We start from the raw sequence: 18,207 nt of genomic DNA on the forward strand, positions 1-18,207 counted from the left end.
GCAGTGGTGTGTTATCAACAAGTTTCATGGTTTCATTCTGGCTTTTTTGGGGGTCTGTATTGCCAATGTTGACTTCATGGCTCAGTACTTTTGTGCAAAGCATTGGATCAAATCCTGCCCTGGAGGCATGGACCTTTTTTTTCTATATTGTAGCGTTTGTCTCCATCTGGTGGAGGTTTAAGAAAAAACACAGCCCTCTTTGTGTGGCACATTTAAAAAGTTGATTGATGTTATGTCAGGGATAAAGCCACTGGTGTGGTGGTGCCTGTGTATATTCTTAATTAACACCTCAAATTTCATTTTAAAGTCACCTATCCATCTTTAACATCATGTGTTATAAAAAGTGACATATAACTATATATATAACATAACATATCATTTGGTTTACCTTAAAATGGGCAACTTGCACATTGTCACTTAAAGAAAATGACCATATGTCAACAGAGATTAAGGAAAAGTGTTAAGTTGAAATACTCGCTTCTCTGACAATATCACTGCAGTCACTGAACTCCAACTTCGAAGTGTGTATTTTCAGAGCAAAGGGCATTTGTTTTCAGGATAAGGGACCTAACTTTACATTGATAGACTGGCAATTCGCAGTTATAAACAGATGATCAACTTGCAGTGTATGAGTCGCTGTCATTTGTGATTGTCAGATTATATTGTTGTGTTTGTCTTGCTCTCCTTCAACATTCCTGCAGCCTGCCTGAGCTTCCTCGAATCTGGGGAGGAGGGGGCAGGGGGAAGCAACTCACTTCAACCACAGATCGTATATTAAATAGAATTTCAACCTATTTAATATACAGTCTGTGGTCCCAACTCACTGTTTGTACCGTAGAACTTATTTTAAGATGCATAACTGGTACATACTGGTCTTAACCTCTGTTGCTTGAATTCAAGAAGTAGGGATCATTAGGAAATTAACGCCACAGAAAAGGTGCAGATTTTGAAATCAGTAATGACCTACAGACTATAGGGTGACAGATACATAATTACGCATTGTGATCAAACCACTACTTATCCCCTGTACAACTATTCTCTGAACTTGCAAGCAGACCATGTGTCAGTCATTTCTTTTGTAAACTGTCTCTTGGAACAGCTGATTTAAAACAAAGGTGTAGGCCAGAGTGTGCAACTGTTATAAAATGAACATTATTTGTCAGGGGACAGTTTGCAAATGTACAGAATACAGATACAGAGAAAAATTAATTTGTTGGTTTTCCACCTCTAGTAGATCATATACACTTGTATATAAAAATAACTCAGTATCGGTGTTGCCCAGACCAATTTGAGTTACAAGTTTATTCATTTTGTTTTTTCCGTTGCTTTCCTCTGAAACTTCCACTAGGGGGAGAAACTGCTCCAAGGAAGCTGTCTTTGATTCAAGTTCAGTCTTTGCCAGACCCAGCAAGCTGAGTCCTGCTGTCTTATGTAACTTTACGATGCTCTGTGAGTTTGAACCACACAGTTCATTAACACAGGAACCAAATGTCGGTGCCAGATTTAGCACATATCCTGTTACATATTATAATATTATATGAGGAGTGAGGAGTCTGACACGTGCTCACAAACACAGTCTTACTCTGAGCTTTCCCACACTTTTGTGTGGATGAAGGCTTCCGTTTCGTTATTTAAAAAACTCACACACACCTCTCTGCTTTCTGTCACCTCAAACACATACACTAAAGGAGGTTCCCACACCCTTAACTTTTTCCACTGTGGCAGCAGAGAGACCAGTTTAATCACCCTGTCTCCACCACTTGCACTCTTTCTTCCTCCAATTTCTCTCAGGACTTGACTTTTCTCCACAAGTCTCAATTTTAAGCTCCCATTTGGATAATTACATTGGAATTATGTTATGTAACATATTTCTTCACGTCTCTCCATATGCATTTATGTATTTTACAGTATATGACCTTAGTATCATGTAATTTGGTTCATGTGACCTTAAAAGTGGTGTGGGCTGAAATACCAGTGCTCTGTTTTTGTGTGAAACACCATACTGCCAGACTGCCAGATTCCCATCGGGGCAGACCAGACCAGGCAGCGGGGCACTTGCTCACTCCTCCCCTTGAAAAAATAAACTTTCTTACCATGAAACACCTGTTGGCCCCCACCTCTACGCATTTCTCCTCCCCCCCTCTGCCCTTGCTTCTTTCTTCTCTCTTTTTCACAACGCCCTTACCTACTTCTAGTCACTTTTCTGTCCTCTGGACATTTCCTGTTTTCCTACATCAACCCTTTCTCATAAAACTGTGTCTCCCTTTATGTTTTTGCATATCATGTTGCACCCAGCGTGCACCTCTCAGGTGACAGGACATGTGAGAGAAACAGCACGTTATGGGTCCTCTGACATCAGGATGTTTTCAAGTCTGTGGATCTATGTCTGAGTATTTCCTTTTTCCTCTACTCCAAAAAATGTTATCAATACATTTGCAGTTACTAGTTAATTAAATTGAGATTTTGCATTGCCCATATTACAAAAACTTCCTAATTTGCAGATCCTAACTTAACTGTTTGCTAGCCATGGTAATTAGGGAGAGAACCTGATACAGGAAAAAAGTAATTACTCTAAGTCAATGTTTGTATCTTAACTTAAGATAAGAAAGTGCACTACACACGATTTCTAAATTTCCCTAACTTTAAGAAAACCATTACACTGTCCTAACTTTTGCTTTTTCCACCAGTTAGTGTTAGCTAACATGTGAGAAAAGTACTGTCAGCTCAGCTCAGTAACAGACAAAAAAAGATGATAAGCAATGTTGGATTGAGTGTCTGAGTATTTAGGATTTCCAAGCATGGGATAAACTGGGATAGAGTTAAAAAAAAAAAAAAAAAAAAAAAAAAAGAATATGATTCCTTTTAGTTTGCTTCTGAAATAGCAAAACTCGTCCAGGAAATCTTTGTATTATGGCCCCGGGTGATAATCTTATTAAATATGGTGCATTGTTGGGGATCAAACTAACCAACAGTATATAAAGTAGTTAAGATTAGCTTCAGCTCACTAAACTCCAACATTAAAATGATGCATCAATGATAAGATATGATATACTTTAAAAAAAATAGTTGTAAAAAAGATGCTGCATGACAGTAGTATTGATGTTATCATCTAACTCTTAGTAAGAAAGAGAAAAAGTGTATTCTCCAAAATGTTTAACTATTGTTTCATGTAAAGGATCTGAATATTTCTACTAACACTGGAAACTATGATTATTTGTAAGAACCGTATTATGGCAAAACTATTGCACACTTCCTGATTAAATTAGGAGAAAATTTGCCCCGACTATGACTCAGAGTCTGGTCTGAATCTCTGCTTGGGGAAAAGTTATTCACATCTGCCAGGACAGACTGACCTGTATGAGAGAAAGTATAATTGTTTGATACTCTATTTAAATAACACCGACAGACAGCATAGAAGTGATTGTAAAACGTCTCACTGATTCCATACAGTAAATGATTTTCCTGTCTAAAAAAGACTGTCGACTTCATCGCACAAGATTAGTTTTACATCTCTGCCAGACTTGTGATTCCCTCCTGTTCGGCATCAGTGGAGAAACTGAAAACAGAAGCAGTCACAGGACTTTCAGAACTCCCCCTGTACCGTGACCACCGGAGGATTAAAATAGATGGGCCATGACTTTGTCTCTTTGGTCACACCATTAGAGCGATGACTGACAGCTTCCTGAGGTGGTTTCCTTTTTTAAATTGAGAGTCATGTCTCCAGTCCCCACCCTCTAATGTGTTTTTCAGTGAAACATTAGTCAGACAGGTAGCTGCAGAACAAAGATGAATGTTTCGTGAATGACGGGACTAACCAGCCAGTTTAAATTCTTTAAAGCTAAAGCAGATTCAGCAATAGAAAATAATGGTTAAGCATGTGTCAGATGATGTATGACGTGTGAATTATTTTGATTTTTGTACTTACATTTTTTTGCTTTCTTGATGACAGTGAAATAAAAAGCTCAATATAAGTCTCATATCTGAAGCTGGAGCCAGGAGATGGTTAACTTAGCTTAGGCCATTGTTCAGATAGCCCATTATTTCAAAATCCCAATAGTCTGAAAAATTGGACGGAAAATCTTATTTGTTCGCCATCCCATTATTGGACCCCACTGCTCCGGGTTGAAGGCCCATGGTTCCAAAAATACATGCCCTCCTTGGAGGTTTTTGCCTGTAATAACTTGGTGTATTTTGTTGTATGTGCAACTGTCAGCTGATCTTAATCTTCATGGTAACAATAGAGAACAGCAGGAATGAGTCCTAAGACCTAGAAATGAGTTAACATATTAGGACTTCTGGTTCCCTCGTCTCAGGGTCAGTGGGTCTTTTGAATGGATTTTAGGTCAGATCCCTGGAATAAGGTCTTTGATTGAAAAAAGCTGAAGATATTTGCATGTTCTGTAAAAATTATATATGTATAAATGACATTAGAAAATATCACACTCATGAATTTTGAAGCTTTTGTGTGTCTTGAAAAAGGTGGTTTCAAACAAATCGCTGAATTAAACTACAGAGGATGTTGGGACATTAAACATCTTCACACCGACCACTAGTCACTTAGTGGGGGCAGATTCTGAACTAATCCAAAATCCTGTGGAAAAATCCTATTGGCTTTTTGCGAAAGAAACCAAAGTGATGCAAACTTCCGGGATGGCTGACAAAAATACACCATTCTACCTACCTATGACCTATGTCATTGTCCTGATAACAACAATACACATTTTGGATTAAAATAAGTATGTTAGTTATATTAGTCAAGTCACAAGTGTAAGTTTGGAGCAAAGGGCCTTTGGGCCTTTGTTTTCGGGATAACAGGCTGTCAGAAAAAATGAGCATCTGTTCCTATTAACTACTGGTGTTTTGGAATAATGGTTTTTGAGAACAATGGCATGGCACCAAACAGCTGTTGTAGCTCATTCCAAACAAAATCTACCTACCAGAACCTGTAAGGCTCTCTTATTATTAGTGCTCACTACTTTAATATCACTTACTAATTTGTTCTCATTTGTTCAGTGCAAAAGCCAAATAGAAACAACAAGGTGGCTTTATGTGGGTTTTTCAATTTTTCTTTAAATAACAGCATTATAGTGGCGTAAAATGATGTACAATTGTAATTATTTGACAGATTTCATGTACATCAATGAGTGAGGTAAAAAGCAAGATGCATGTTAGAGAACACAAGTAAAACAAGGGGGGGAAGTGTATAAGTACAGGTGGTGTTACCTCAACCTCAGTCTTTCCACCTGGACAAAGTTTATCTGTGTGTGTGTCAATGGGTTGAAGAAGGAATCATACTTAAAGGAATTACAGTGATTTGGGAATTACTGGCACAGGAAACATTTGTCAGCATGGAAGTCAGTTCAATGAATCACAAAATCTGCTAATTTTGTGATTCACTGCAAAGGCTGGTGAAGATTTAGTCAGGAGAGAGAGAGGGAAGACAAACAGCTGGGGATGTTTACTGTGTTTGTAACTCATATCCATCTGTCTCTTCCTTGTTAGGAGTGTTTGTGTCGTAGCAACTGCATTAGGACATTGATGAAACCTGCCAAATTGCCGTGGGCCATGCAGTTGTAGTCTGACAGAACAGCATTGCTTGGCAAGGGACTAGAAACACCCAACATTTGTCACATGGCAGACTCTAAATGTGGGATGAAGACGAGGGGTGTCCAATCATGAAACTCTCAACTACTGAAGGAAAATCTGATAATTTTTATCTTATTTTTTTTTAATTACATTTAAGAATTAGAGAAACACAATTGTACACAGTTCATTGTGCCCTGAAATACTTTGTCTTCTTTATAAACTGTGCAAGTAATATTATAACAAAGAAAAATACATTTAATACATACATACAATACAATGTAAGACATACAACTACTATATCTAAGGAACAGATCTCTGTCTGTCTATCTGTATGTATGTATGTTTGTATGTTCTTTTGTTTTCTCAACAACTTCATACTTGGCAGGTGTATTACAGTGATCATAAGGAAATGCAGTGCTGAATTTGATGCAACCTGGCCAGATTTTGGTGCTATAACAAAAAACTTTGCATTTTGCCCTGTAACTTTTGAACCATAAAACTCAAAAACAAAATTTTCTTGAAATTTTCTGTGCATCCAGATGAAGCTATCCACACAAGCAACACCCATTTACATCTTGATCAGTTTTCTGCAATTTTGTGTCATGTGTGTGTCATAATTTTTTTCTACTACTCCTCCAAAATATGAGCAGTCTTTACTAAATCTGATACATAATACCTCTGGACTGAGTCTTAAAAAGTTACTTTTTGTATTTTTGATATGCTGTATAGTTCTGCCCTCAAAGTTTGCTCCAATGCTGTGGGCAAGGCTAGTAAAAAATGGTGCATCTCCTGAATGCTTTGTAGTATTGCATCTACATTTGTTGGACATGATATGATGTCTGAGAGACAATGACAAATTTGGTGTATGTCTGACTGTCTGACTTTATCTGATGGACTTAACATTCTCCAGGTGTATTGCTTAAGACCTGAGGGAGTGCATCATTGTGTATGAAGTCTATCATATGAGTGATTCTTGGGAATGCTGTAAGTTTCCATTAAACTGCTTCTGCTTTCTTTCTTTAATTAAATCAAATGAAAATAGAACAGCCATGATCTACGCATGTGCAAAGAAAATGGTTTGAAATGTCTTTGTACAGTCTCATTACAAAATCAACGCAACAGTCAGCAGCAGTCCTTTTATAAAATAAAACAAAATAATAAAATTAAATGATTTACCTAGTAATATCATGATATTTGATATACTGTTCCTTCCCAAAGAATGAGTAGTTAAAAAGTTTATGTAAAATGTTGTATAAAAATGGTTTATTTTATTGTTTATTTAACAGGGTCAGTGTAGGGACAATGTACAATACCACACATTAATTACATCAGATTTAGCTAAAAGGTCATTTTCTGGGTGTGCCATGAGGTGGAGGTTTAAAAAACAATCAACCAATTTTTGTAAGCCTGAAACTGAATATGGGTTATTGATCATTACCTCCTGAATGAGAGATATGTTTAACTGATTCACCGGCACCGAGAATTCCCAGCACCTGAGAGCACCACAGCCCATGTGAAAAAATATGTTTGCCTTTTTTAGCTCTAAGCCAGAACTTTGCACACTGTATTCATGTACGGTAATAGCAGGAACCCAACTTTCAAACCTCAGCCTATCACGTTTCTCTCATCAAACGAGGCCTCTGTGTTAGGGCAGGTGTGGCTGAAAACCTGTGGTTGAAAAGGAAGACAACGAAGAGGGAGGAGGAGGAGGCCAACCCTCATATGAGCTGCCCTTAAAACAATAATCCTGCATTCACCCTTGACTCTAACCATTTTTTCCAAGTGATCATATCATCGTCACTCCCATGTCAGCGCCATGTGGTTAGAAATAACATTCAGGGCACCCAAATTCAAGACGAAAAACAATCAAAAGTTACCTTTTACAACCATGGAAACACATTTTGTCAGGTTATGACGGGCACAGACAAAGAGGGGTGTGTTCACTCTCTCTGACAGCTGCTATTATCTTACTATTTACTTAATACACTCCACTTTAATTTTCTGTCCTGGCACCTACATTGGTCTGGAAAAACAGAGGGAATTCCTCCCCCCTTTTTCTTTTTTCCCCAGAGGTGGAGGTCTTATTAATGTTACCATGCTGTCTGGTCTGGCCCAGCTGAATATATTTACTTAGTGTGAGGAGAGTGCTGGCCACAAAGGCAGGAATGTGCCTAAGTGTGACTTGAAAGCGGCTGTTACTTTTTAATTTTTAACCCATAAAATAAACACAGAGCAGCCCTGCCATTTTTATGAATGGCTGCATTCATTCCAAACCACGCCCACCAATCAGCACGCTATCCCCGTGGTGAAAGCCACGCCCCGTTGGCATGTCTGTGCTGCTGCCTGCGCGCTGATTGGTTAGAAGTATGAAGGGGGGCGGGGTCTTTCAGAGGCTCACCAGCGAGTATAAATTAGGAGTTTAGACGCTTATCACGGTAGAAAAACAAGTAGTAGGCTGCGAAAAGAGGCAGAAACTGAGTGTGCAACTACCTTAGACTAACAATCACTCAGTGGATTGTAGTTTGGAGATATTATTTTATTATTCAATTTTTTTCCTTCAACTTGCCACCAGCTAATCATGGAAATTCTGTTCTACCTGACCATACTGACAACAGCCGTCATCACACAGGTAAGATGTCTCTGTCCTGACAGAAAGCTCGTGCAGACAAAAGTCTACTAAGTTTCGTTTATTCTATTTTTGTTTATTTCGCTCATTTCAGTGCGTATTTTACAAAACCAGATAGGCCGCTACCTGCCCCTTCCTTAATGTAACATAATATAATTACTGATGATCTTTTCTTTTCACAGATCACATAAAAAATTCAACAGTACATGTTTAAATACAGTTGCTAAACCATACTTAAAAACAGTTAACAGTCATCTTAACAAAAATATTACTCAGTAAATTCATAATCAATTGTTTATTCTCTTTAAACTTTCCTACATACCACATAATGTACATCATTTATGCTTAAACACTAGTTTAATGTCTTAACAGTCGTGGATAATGCAGTCAAAATGTGATTAAACTTTGACCTCCAGGCAGGGTATGAACAGCATGAACAACCCCTGGTGTAAACAAAACTCAAATGTATTTTTAGCAAAGCTCTCAGAAGTGTTTCATCTTCAAAGACTCACTTTTCATTAAGCCAGCATCTGATTAGCAGTGGTGACAGCTGTGACTTTATGCCTGAAAAGTGGATTCAGTTCTAAGTGTACTAGTTAAATGGAGTTCATGTGGGTTTATCACTCTAATACTGCTGCTTTATGGTTTCTCTGACGTTGGTTGTCCTTTCTGGTAATCAGCATGTCTCCTCATGTCCTCCTTTTTGAAGCGCAGTGACATGTTGATTCCCACTAACTGGAACAAGTTGGCTCTGGTCCTGAGAGATGACTCAAATCACAAGCCAGCCCAGCAAGGGTCTGACTGACAGACTGGGTACAAACTCTGAGCTGTCTAGACACTCAGGGCTGACTGGTTGACTGGCCAGCAGTGACTTGACTTAGAGCAGAGTCATATTTTGTCAGTGCTTTGTCAAAATCGGTCACAACGCCTGGGGTAGCCTGACAATGTGTGTAAATTAAATTAATAATTTAAATTAAATGAGTTCTTCATTCTCACACTTTGATGTTGGAAGAAAGCTGGAACTTCTGCTGCTGGACACTTCTGATGATAACTTTGCTTCCATGTGGCCATACAGCTATTCTGTGTCAGATGCAACTATTAAATTAATTGCCAAATATTTTTAATGATAGGTTAATTAATCAGTTTCAGTCATTATTTAGCAAAAAAGTAAAAATTTTCTGATTCTCTCTCTCTCTCTGTTTTTCCAAAATCTATTTTTGTTGATGATTTTAAATGAAGACAGAGCAGGCAAGAAAAAAAAAGAAGACATATAGACATAGACAAGTTCATATAGACACTACCTGCTTAATAATTCTTACACCCCCAAGCATGTTCCCAACTTCATACACACACACACACACACACAAAAAAAAAAAAAAAAACATACAAACAATCATACAAAAATTTAAACGTTATTCAGATACTAGACACAAATCCCATTCTAACAGTAATAATAAAAAAGGATAAAATAAAAATAGTCATTCACCAGTCTGTTCCAGTGTATGCTCGTATTAACTCAGTGGAAAACATTCTGAAGTAGCAAGCACCACCTGGTGCATACCAAAACATATGCAGGGCCACAGAGAATAACCAAAATTATTTGAAGGAGTTGGTCATGTGTCTAGACCGCTGACTCCATTCCAAAGACCTATGCACCTTTAGCATATAATCAGTGGTCCACAGTAACAGAGAACATATATTTTACAGTTTAAAATAAGTTCATGCCTATTTGCATCACAACACATGAGATGTTCTTAACACTCAGGTTAAGGTTATTATGAAGTCATGTTATAAAATATAGGAAAGGGCCCCAGATTTAGACATATTCACTCATATTTTTACCACTTTCTGACATTTTACAGACCAAACAAACAATTGATTAACCAAGAAAGTAATTAACAGAATAACCAACAAAGAAAATACCTGTTAGTTGGAGCCCTGCTTGTGTTGTTGTGATACTTTTGACAACCTTACTACACATAAAGCATTGTGGCTCTTTCCTGAAACTGCTCTGTAGATCTCTGATACTGTTTGAGCAAGGCTGGGAAGTTCATTTCTTTTTGTAGAAAATGAAGCATGACTCGGATCATTTGGGTCTCGTCTGATGATGTGACCTCCCTCTGCTCCCTCCAGGTGACTGCTAGCTGCCCAGCAGTGTGTAAGTGCCCCGAAGAGCCCCTGGTTTGCCCTCCAGGAGTCAGCACCGTGCCAGATGGATGTGGGTGCTGCAAGGTGTGTGCTGCACAGCTGAACCACGACTGCAGCCCAGTGAGGCCTTGCGACCACCACAAAGGGCTGGAGTGTAATTACGGCAATGATGTGACCATGGCCTGGGGCATCTGTCGAGGTGAGAGAGGAGGGAAGGAATTTCACTGAGAAAATAGCTGCTCTCCACAGCTATTTTCACTGCTCCTCTATTCATGTTTAACAAATGTAGGGCGTAGTATTAATGTGCATGAAAAAAGTATCCTATATTTAAAATGATCATGGTGAATGTGCTATAAAAGCCCACAGGTCATTACACCTGTACAATAATGTACAAAAGATGTCACAGTAATGGATGTTAATTGACTCGACTCTTCATAAAACCAAAGCCATCACAGCTCGGTGATTAAACAACATGTAACCTTGCACATCAGAGAACAAGACAGGGGGTATTTTAATGAGTAGGTGATGTTTTATGGTAGCAACAGGGGGTTTCAGAGATAAAAATACACTGTCCATCTGCACCGTGCCTTTGCTGCCCCACTAACTATGAATAGCTGGTTCTTCCATGCTTGGGAGACAAGGAGTCTGACACTTCCTGTCTCTATTTCCACCGACCTTTTTCCATCCTGGTGGTCCACTGTGTGTTTTGTGAACTGGTGCAGTGTGAAGTCATTGTGTATGTTTTCAGTAAAGTCGGGAGAAACTTTGCTAAACCGGGATCAGTTCAGCTGTTGTAATGAGACCATGTGGTGAATTCTTCCTAACATATGCGCTGTAGGTGGAAGTGCCATCATTGGTGCCTTTAGACTTTGAAGAAGAGACACCTCACCCATGTATTGTTCCAGGAAAACACCTGCTGCCCTTTGGTCTCTGCATAACAACAGCCCATTTGTTTATATGATCAATCAGCAGTACGTCTCACTTCGCTAAAAGGGATAGTTTGAATTTTTTGAAGTGGGGTTGTATGAGGTACTTATTCATAGTCAGTACATTTCCTACAGTAGATGGGGGCTGGCACACCCCCCAGTTTGCAGAAGCAGCAGAAGTACCAGTGCAGGAAGCTGAGCAATGTGCTGCTGTGGACAAGGTCAGCAGCAAAATGTATTTTAGCCACCTAAAAAAAGAGCCTACACAAAAACATCAATATCAGTGTAAGCATGCGCTATATTTAGAATATTTTCGCCACTTTACCTTGCTGTCAGACAGTCAGGAAATCACTGTTATATAAGCCAAATAATCACTCTCTCTTGCTCAACCAGTCTTTTGGCAAAAACAGTCATTTTTACTGTATAGAACACAGGACTTTCTGGTCTACTGCTGCCTGAACTGAACAAAAGTATGTTTTGCTGCTGACCATGCCATGCAATACATTGCTTAGGTTCCTGCACCAGTACTCCTGCTGGTTCTTCAAACTGGTGGCGTGCCAGTCACCATAAACTGTAGATAAGTACCTCATACAACCTCATTTCAAATAATCTGGAAAATCCCTTTAAACCATGCCCTGTAGAGAGATTACACTCTGAAATACCTCATTCATGGACTGTGCCAGGAATACCCCCTATGCCATAACAACAGCCAGTTTGTGTTTCATCTGTGTAAAATGTGTCTTTCCAGCAAAATCAGAGGGACGCACATGCGAGTACAATGGCAGGATCTACCAGAATGGCGAGAGCTTCCGTGCTGGTTGCAAACACCAGTGTACTTGCATCGATGGCGCCGTTGGCTGCGCTCCTCTCTGTAGCAACAAGCTACCCCCAGCCTCCCCATCCTGCCCTTACCCTCGGCTGGTCAGGATACCCGGGCAGTGCTGCTTCAGTGTGGACTGCCATAAGGGCACCTGGCGGCTCCCACCAAAACATCAGGTCAGTTTTTCCATGTAATGACATGGGACTTCTTTCAATTTGTGCCATTTTTTGTCAAACTGGAATTTGCTCTGCAATACCAAATAGTGGAGGTAATAATTCATCACCTGCCACCGTGGTCTTCTCTTGATTCCATGCAGAGGGCAAGGACAGAGGGTGAACACCATGTCAGGAAACCCTCTTTAACTTTTTTTTGTTCATGTAATTCTTAATTCCGTCTTAATTCTTAAGTCTTATTTTTGAGAAATAACTGCACATCATTAAACCCTACATTCTTCTGTATTCCTCTGAATGGGGGGTTTTTGAGGTTGGTGGAAAATTTGCAGTAAAGTTTTGAAAATTCACTATAAATTACATTTTTTTGACAGATAAGACTGTCTGCTCAACAAGTGCTTTGAATCATGACAAAGATTCATGTAGGCACAGAGGAGTAAAATGTTTCTCCTCTGACCGATTGCCTTGGTAACCCTTTAGTAATCAGGGCGCCATGGTGTGAGTGACACTGTGAAAAACACACAACATATACACAGGGATATGACAGAGATGAATCCCCAGCAAATGGCACCGTCTCATCTTGTCTTATCTCGTACCACAGGTGCCTCCGCCACAGCAGCACCTGCCCAGACCTCAGCACCATCCTGCCCCACACCAGCCTGACAATGAGCTGGCCAACGAGCTGTCAGACATCCGGTCCAGTGGCTGGGAGAGTGAACATGGCTACAAACACCTGCCTGGTGAGATAAAGAGACTGAGCAGGGGAATATTTAGTATTTTTTATTATGGCTTGATTAATGCTGTTGTCATTGTCATAGTGTTGTTAGTTGTTTTAAATTGGGTGCTGAATTTTACCCTGAAATGATCTGCAAACATTTTCATATCTTCATTCGTCTTGAACACTTTATGTATGAGTTGTGTTGTTTATAAGAATTTTATTGAGAGAATTGCTCATTTCCAGATTAAATTAATAAATTTATTTAAAAAATAGTTTTCAAACAGTAATCATAAAAAATTATTGAAATACTGAATAGGAACAGACAATATTAACATGTTACATAGTAGAATTCAGTGATTCTCTGCTTTGTTTTAGCACAGGCTAAAAAGTTTCGTCAGTTTGTGACTTTGTGTCAAAGGATGAATGTCTAAAGTTTAACCAAAGAGAAATTATTGTCTTGTTTTCTCATGAATGGTAAAATAATTCAATGTAAGAGTCAGCAGCCTTTCTTAAATGCTAAAGCCAACATGCTAAAATGTTCACAGTGCTCAACATTCTCCTAATGAGAATGTTAGCATGTTGATGTGAAGCAGGTATTATGTTTGTGTTCACATGTTACAATCACGTACTTTATTAGCCCCAAAACTGGCGCCTGCTACTTCCTAGCAGCATCCTGTGTCCCATTTTTTTTAACCTGAGCTGGAACTGTACTCAGTATTGGCCAACACACAAAAGTTTATAATTGGTATTGGGAGGGAAAAATGGAATGGGAGCATCTCCAATGATGGGAATGTCATCAGTTTTGCAGGTACTGCAACTGTACTTTTGACCATATGTTGGTGCTAGATGTGGTCAGGGGATCACCAGAGTTTCTTACAACTCACCCTGAAGGACACCTCAATGTGTGCGCCAAAGTTCATGGCAATCTGTTCCATAGTTGTTGAGATAATTCAGTCTGGACCAAAACGGAGGACTGACCAACAGACCAACATTCAGGAAAGAATCTGAAAAGACAAACATGATATTGTGTATCAGAAAAGCTTTTTTTCCTGCTTTTCTTTCCCATTAATCCTCTTGCGACCATTCAGATTTATCTTTTCACACCTTGATGGGGTCCCAACTCCCAAAGTTTGGAACTACTGTCCTAATTTGTGTCTACAATTTCTCTTTCTCTCCCTGTCTTTTTCCCTCCATCATGTCTGACGCTCCTCAGAGTGGAACCACCTGCAGGAGAAGTGTCCAGTCCAGACCACTGACTGGTCCCCGTGCTCCCGCAGCTGTGGGATGGGCGTTTCTTCTCGTGTCACCAACAAGAACCCGCAGTGCAGGCTGGAGAGAGAGACAAGGATCTGTACCATACGGCCATGCCACAGCCTAACTGCCCCCACCAAGGTGAAGTAGACTGAACTGGCAGAGACAGACATAGAGCATAGGTTGCATGTTCATAACTTTTAATCACAACAACTTATCTCTCACACAGTAAAACCTAAATGCCTCGTGATAACTCTTATCGATAGGGAATTATTTCACCTCTTATCTCTTCATGTCTGACTGTGCAGGTAAAAACAATACCTGCACATGTGTGCTGTGCTTCCTTGTCTTTCCTTTGAACTAAAGAGCTGAGGCTTAAAACGTCAAATCTGTGCTACGAAGAATGAAAAATTAGATGTTCTGGCCCTGAGTAAATATGCTCTTAGAGCTAAAGCCATCTTTATCCAGCGCTTAAGAACAGAGATTATCTTAGCGGTACTTTTGGGAAGCTCTACATCCAGTGGGAACTGGGCAGTGCTGATTTACTCAGTGGTGTTTTGGTGGCAGGCAGGCGCCTTTTTAAATATAGTCCCCCACCCCCGGCATTCCTGCCAAGCAACTGTCCATAGCTAGGCCACGTCTGTGTACTCAGAGTCCAGGGAAGTGGTGTGTCTATATTAATCCTCCATGTTGGACACACACTAAGACCTCTTTTCTCTGCTCTACTGAGTTAAAATCGCTAGTGCCAAGACAGATCATAGGTGTCAATGTATTTGACAGAAAAGGACACTCAAATGGTAAATAAATGGTTAATCTTAAAAATTAATCACTTAAATCTAAAAATAATCTCTCTCCCAATCCCTGTTTTGGCATAACAAGTTGAAGTGTGGCTCCCTTAATGTGAAGCTAATGAGTCTGAGTGCAAAGCTGCTTAAATCTGCTGTTATGTAAAAGGACAGGGCAGATAAAAGTCAATGTTTATTAGATTTTTTTACTTGTTTTGGTGAATTTTGCTGTTGAATCCAATTAGGAATGACCAAGGCTGGAAGTAATGATTTACAACAACTCAAATTAAAAGTCATTTTTGGGGGACACTTGGATTTTGTAACGGTGAAAATCTTGTTGAAAGGAAAAATGTGTAGGATTCAGTCAACCAATGAAATGGCAGATTTCAACCAACTCGCCTGCCAAACGTTTAGGACAAACAGGTGTCTGAGAAAAACACAAAAGTCCAGATCTAGAAAAAGTGTTTAGGTTGTTCGTTCTAGGCTACTGTGACACACCAACTTCACTACACAACACACCCACTGAGATAACTAATGCACATATTTGAACCCAAACCATTATCTTTTCCTAAACCTACTAAAGTATTTTTGTTCCTTAACCTGTTTCAGGTATTTTGGGTAAAAACCTGTAGTTCTGCTGTCTAAACATAGCCTAATAGGCATCATTTCGGTGGTGTCGTGTAGTAGTGTAGTGTCCTGTAGGACTATTTACCAGCTGACCTACCTGCGAAGAGGACATGCGGTCTTTAAAAACACACATTCTCGTTTTCCAGGTGGTTATACACTGATGAAAACATTTATATGAGTATTACACTCCATTTTTGCCCATAGATCCTCCGAAATATTACACACTCAACTCTTACGTATGCATTACACCAAATAATGTAGCTTTTAATTACTTCTAAAATCATAATTCACTACTGAGTAGGCCTTCTTCAATCTGCATTTTTGTAGCCAATAAGGCTATCTGTATCTGATGGTTTTCATTGGCCTGTTTGTGACCAAACAACACAAATCAAAATAAGGAGACACTGATCACTAACCAGGCCAGTTCAGGAGCTGGGAGTCATTTAGACTTAAAGATCTGGAGAAACAAACAAAAAAAACAACCACTAGTGGTTAAAAAGTAACTAATACTTTGAGTAGTTTTTGAAAAAAAAAATTGTGCTTTTACTTAAGTATTTTCAAGTAGTTTTACCTGTAGTTGAGTAATAGTTTAGTAATATTACAGTACTTGTACTGACTTGAGTGCAGATTTTCAATGCAGACTGACATTCATCTCTTTATTTTCTCTATTTCTTTATATTCAGAAAGGGAAGAAGTGCACTGCAGCCCAGAAAGCCCCAGAGCCCATCCGCCTGTCTTATGGAGAATGTGTGAGTGCCCGCCTCTACCGGCCCAACTACTGCGGTGTCTGTACAGATGGGCGGTGCTGCTCGCCACGCCGCACACGCACTGTGCCTGTGACCTTCGTGTGCCCAGACGGCGAGCGTTTTCAGAGGTCGGCCATGTTCATCCAGTCGTGCAAATGCAGCGATGACTGCGGCCACCTCAATGAAGTGGCCCTGCCTCCACAGCACTGGATGTATGGAGACACACACAAGTTCGTAGACTAGAACTGAGGGAGATTCTTTTTCATTTTATTTTAAATGTGATGAGGTCAACTTTCTTGATGAAGGAAGACGCTTCAAGACCAGGGGCCATTTTTCTCATCTGGCTCCAAGTGAGTGAAGACCACAGGCACCCATCTGACTGCCAAAATTGTAAGCAGATAGGATGGGCTGCCTCGGTTCACAACCATAAAGGAAACCCTTCTTGTAATATTATTGTGTGACCGGAGTGGATTGTACACTTGCCTGCTCCTGTTCAAACAGACGTGGGACCTAAATTAGAGCCCTGAAGCACCCCTGGACTTCCTCCACTTTGGACTGATTGCTGGTTCAGGTGCTGAGGATATTTTCTTTTCTTTTTTGAGACTCTCAGATGAGCCTGAGAGGAGAGCAAGCAACAAAGCACTTTTTAAGCACTGAAACTTTATAACAATAACTCTGACAGCAGTGCACAAGGATCACCTCACCTACAGCAATTCACCATATTCACACAAGGACCATTTCCCTGATGTCACGCTCAGGTTGCGAAGCTCAGATGTCATCCTGCTGAGTTTCAGATTGCAAGTCATATAAACATAGGGTATCTGATAAATGACCATTTCACATCTTCCTGATTGATCAGCATCCGAAAAGACACTTGATACTGAAAATCTGGAGGAACATTGGGCCATATTTAAAAGTAAGATAACATATTTCAACTCAGTGGCTACTGTGAGACAACAGCCACCCTCGTAGCTAACGTCACCACCAGTAGTACTGCCACACAAAACATGAACTGCTTAAGTGCCTTTAACACACTTTTGTGTTGAACATAACACGCGTTTCAGTCAGCAAAATGTCATAAATCTGGATATGTGAAAATCTGGAGGGACATCAGGCTGTGTTTCAATGAAAAACATACTTGATAGCCCCTAAGCTACCATAGCTAATGTTAGCATTCAGCCACTTGCTTTCAAACATTACCGATTACATTAGATCCAACAAAAAAGTGTCACAAGCACTTTAGTAGTGTATAATTTGTGTGGTGGAAATGCTGACAGTAATGTTAGTTAGGAAAAGGGTAACATTAGCTGATGTCTCACAATAGCTAAGAAGTTATCAAATATGTTGTTTTAACTTTGAAATGTTTCTCTAGATTTTAACTATTTATTGTCTTTTCAGTTGCTGATGAATTGTGTAACAGTGAAAACTATAACAATTTGTCAGATTCAGTACATTTATACAACTTGTGACCTGGAACACAGCAGTAAGGCATTTGAGCTTCCCTCCCTGAGCGTGACATCACAGGTAGATGGCTACTGTGTGAACATGATAATTAGCCACATACTGTATACTGTGATGGTGGATGATTCCAAATCCCACAATGCACTGTGACTACTCTGTGGCAAGCAAGAGTACCTCTGCAGCTCTATGTAGAAAACTTCAAAGTATGAAGCAAGATGTGGAGTAAAGACTTTTTATTGAAAATATATAAACTCAGCATGTTATGAACATGATGACAAACCTTTTTTTGACATGCTGACATGATAAACCATCTTAAAGAACATTTACACAGCAGTGAATGACA

The 18,207-nt window shown here is 39.6% G+C and overlaps 1 protein-coding gene across 1 annotated transcript; it reads left to right on the forward strand.

The window, feature by feature from the left end:
• The first annotated feature begins 8,046 nt into the window (after nucleotides 1-8,046).
• On the forward strand, nucleotides 8,047-17,700 carry LOC146330149 (CCN family member 1-like). Its single transcript, XM_084715638.1, has 6 exons — nucleotides 8,047-8,215; nucleotides 10,346-10,559; nucleotides 12,035-12,282; nucleotides 12,878-13,016; nucleotides 14,208-14,386; nucleotides 16,341-17,700. Exons 1-6 carry the CDS (start codon nucleotides 8,165-8,167, stop codon nucleotides 16,644-16,646), a joined length of 1,137 nt encoding a protein of 378 aa, XP_084571764.1. The 5' UTR covers nucleotides 8,047-8,164; the 3' UTR covers nucleotides 16,647-17,700.
• Nucleotides 17,701-18,207: the final 507 nt, after the last annotated feature.

The sequence above is a fragment of the Lutjanus erythropterus genome, chromosome 3 (genome assembly GCF_056507025.1).
Source record: "Lutjanus erythropterus isolate fLutEry1 chromosome 3, fLutEry1.hap2, whole genome shotgun sequence".
Taxonomy (NCBI): Eukaryota; Metazoa; Chordata; class Actinopteri; order Lutjaniformes; family Lutjanidae; genus Lutjanus; species Lutjanus erythropterus.

Excerpts from the sequence above, each read along its gene's own strand:
- LOC146330149 (XM_084715638.1), top strand. The coding sequence starts at position 8,165 with ATGGAAATTCTGTTCTACCTGACCATACTGACAACAGCCGTCATCACA. Across the intron at positions 8,216-10,345 it reads CAACAGCCGTCATCACACAG|GTGACTGCTAGCTGCCCAGC; the intron begins GTAAGATGTCTC and ends TGCTCCCTCCAG. Across the intron at positions 13,017-14,207 it reads TGGCTACAAACACCTGCCTG|AGTGGAACCACCTGCAGGAG; the intron begins GTGAGATAAAGA and ends GACGCTCCTCAG.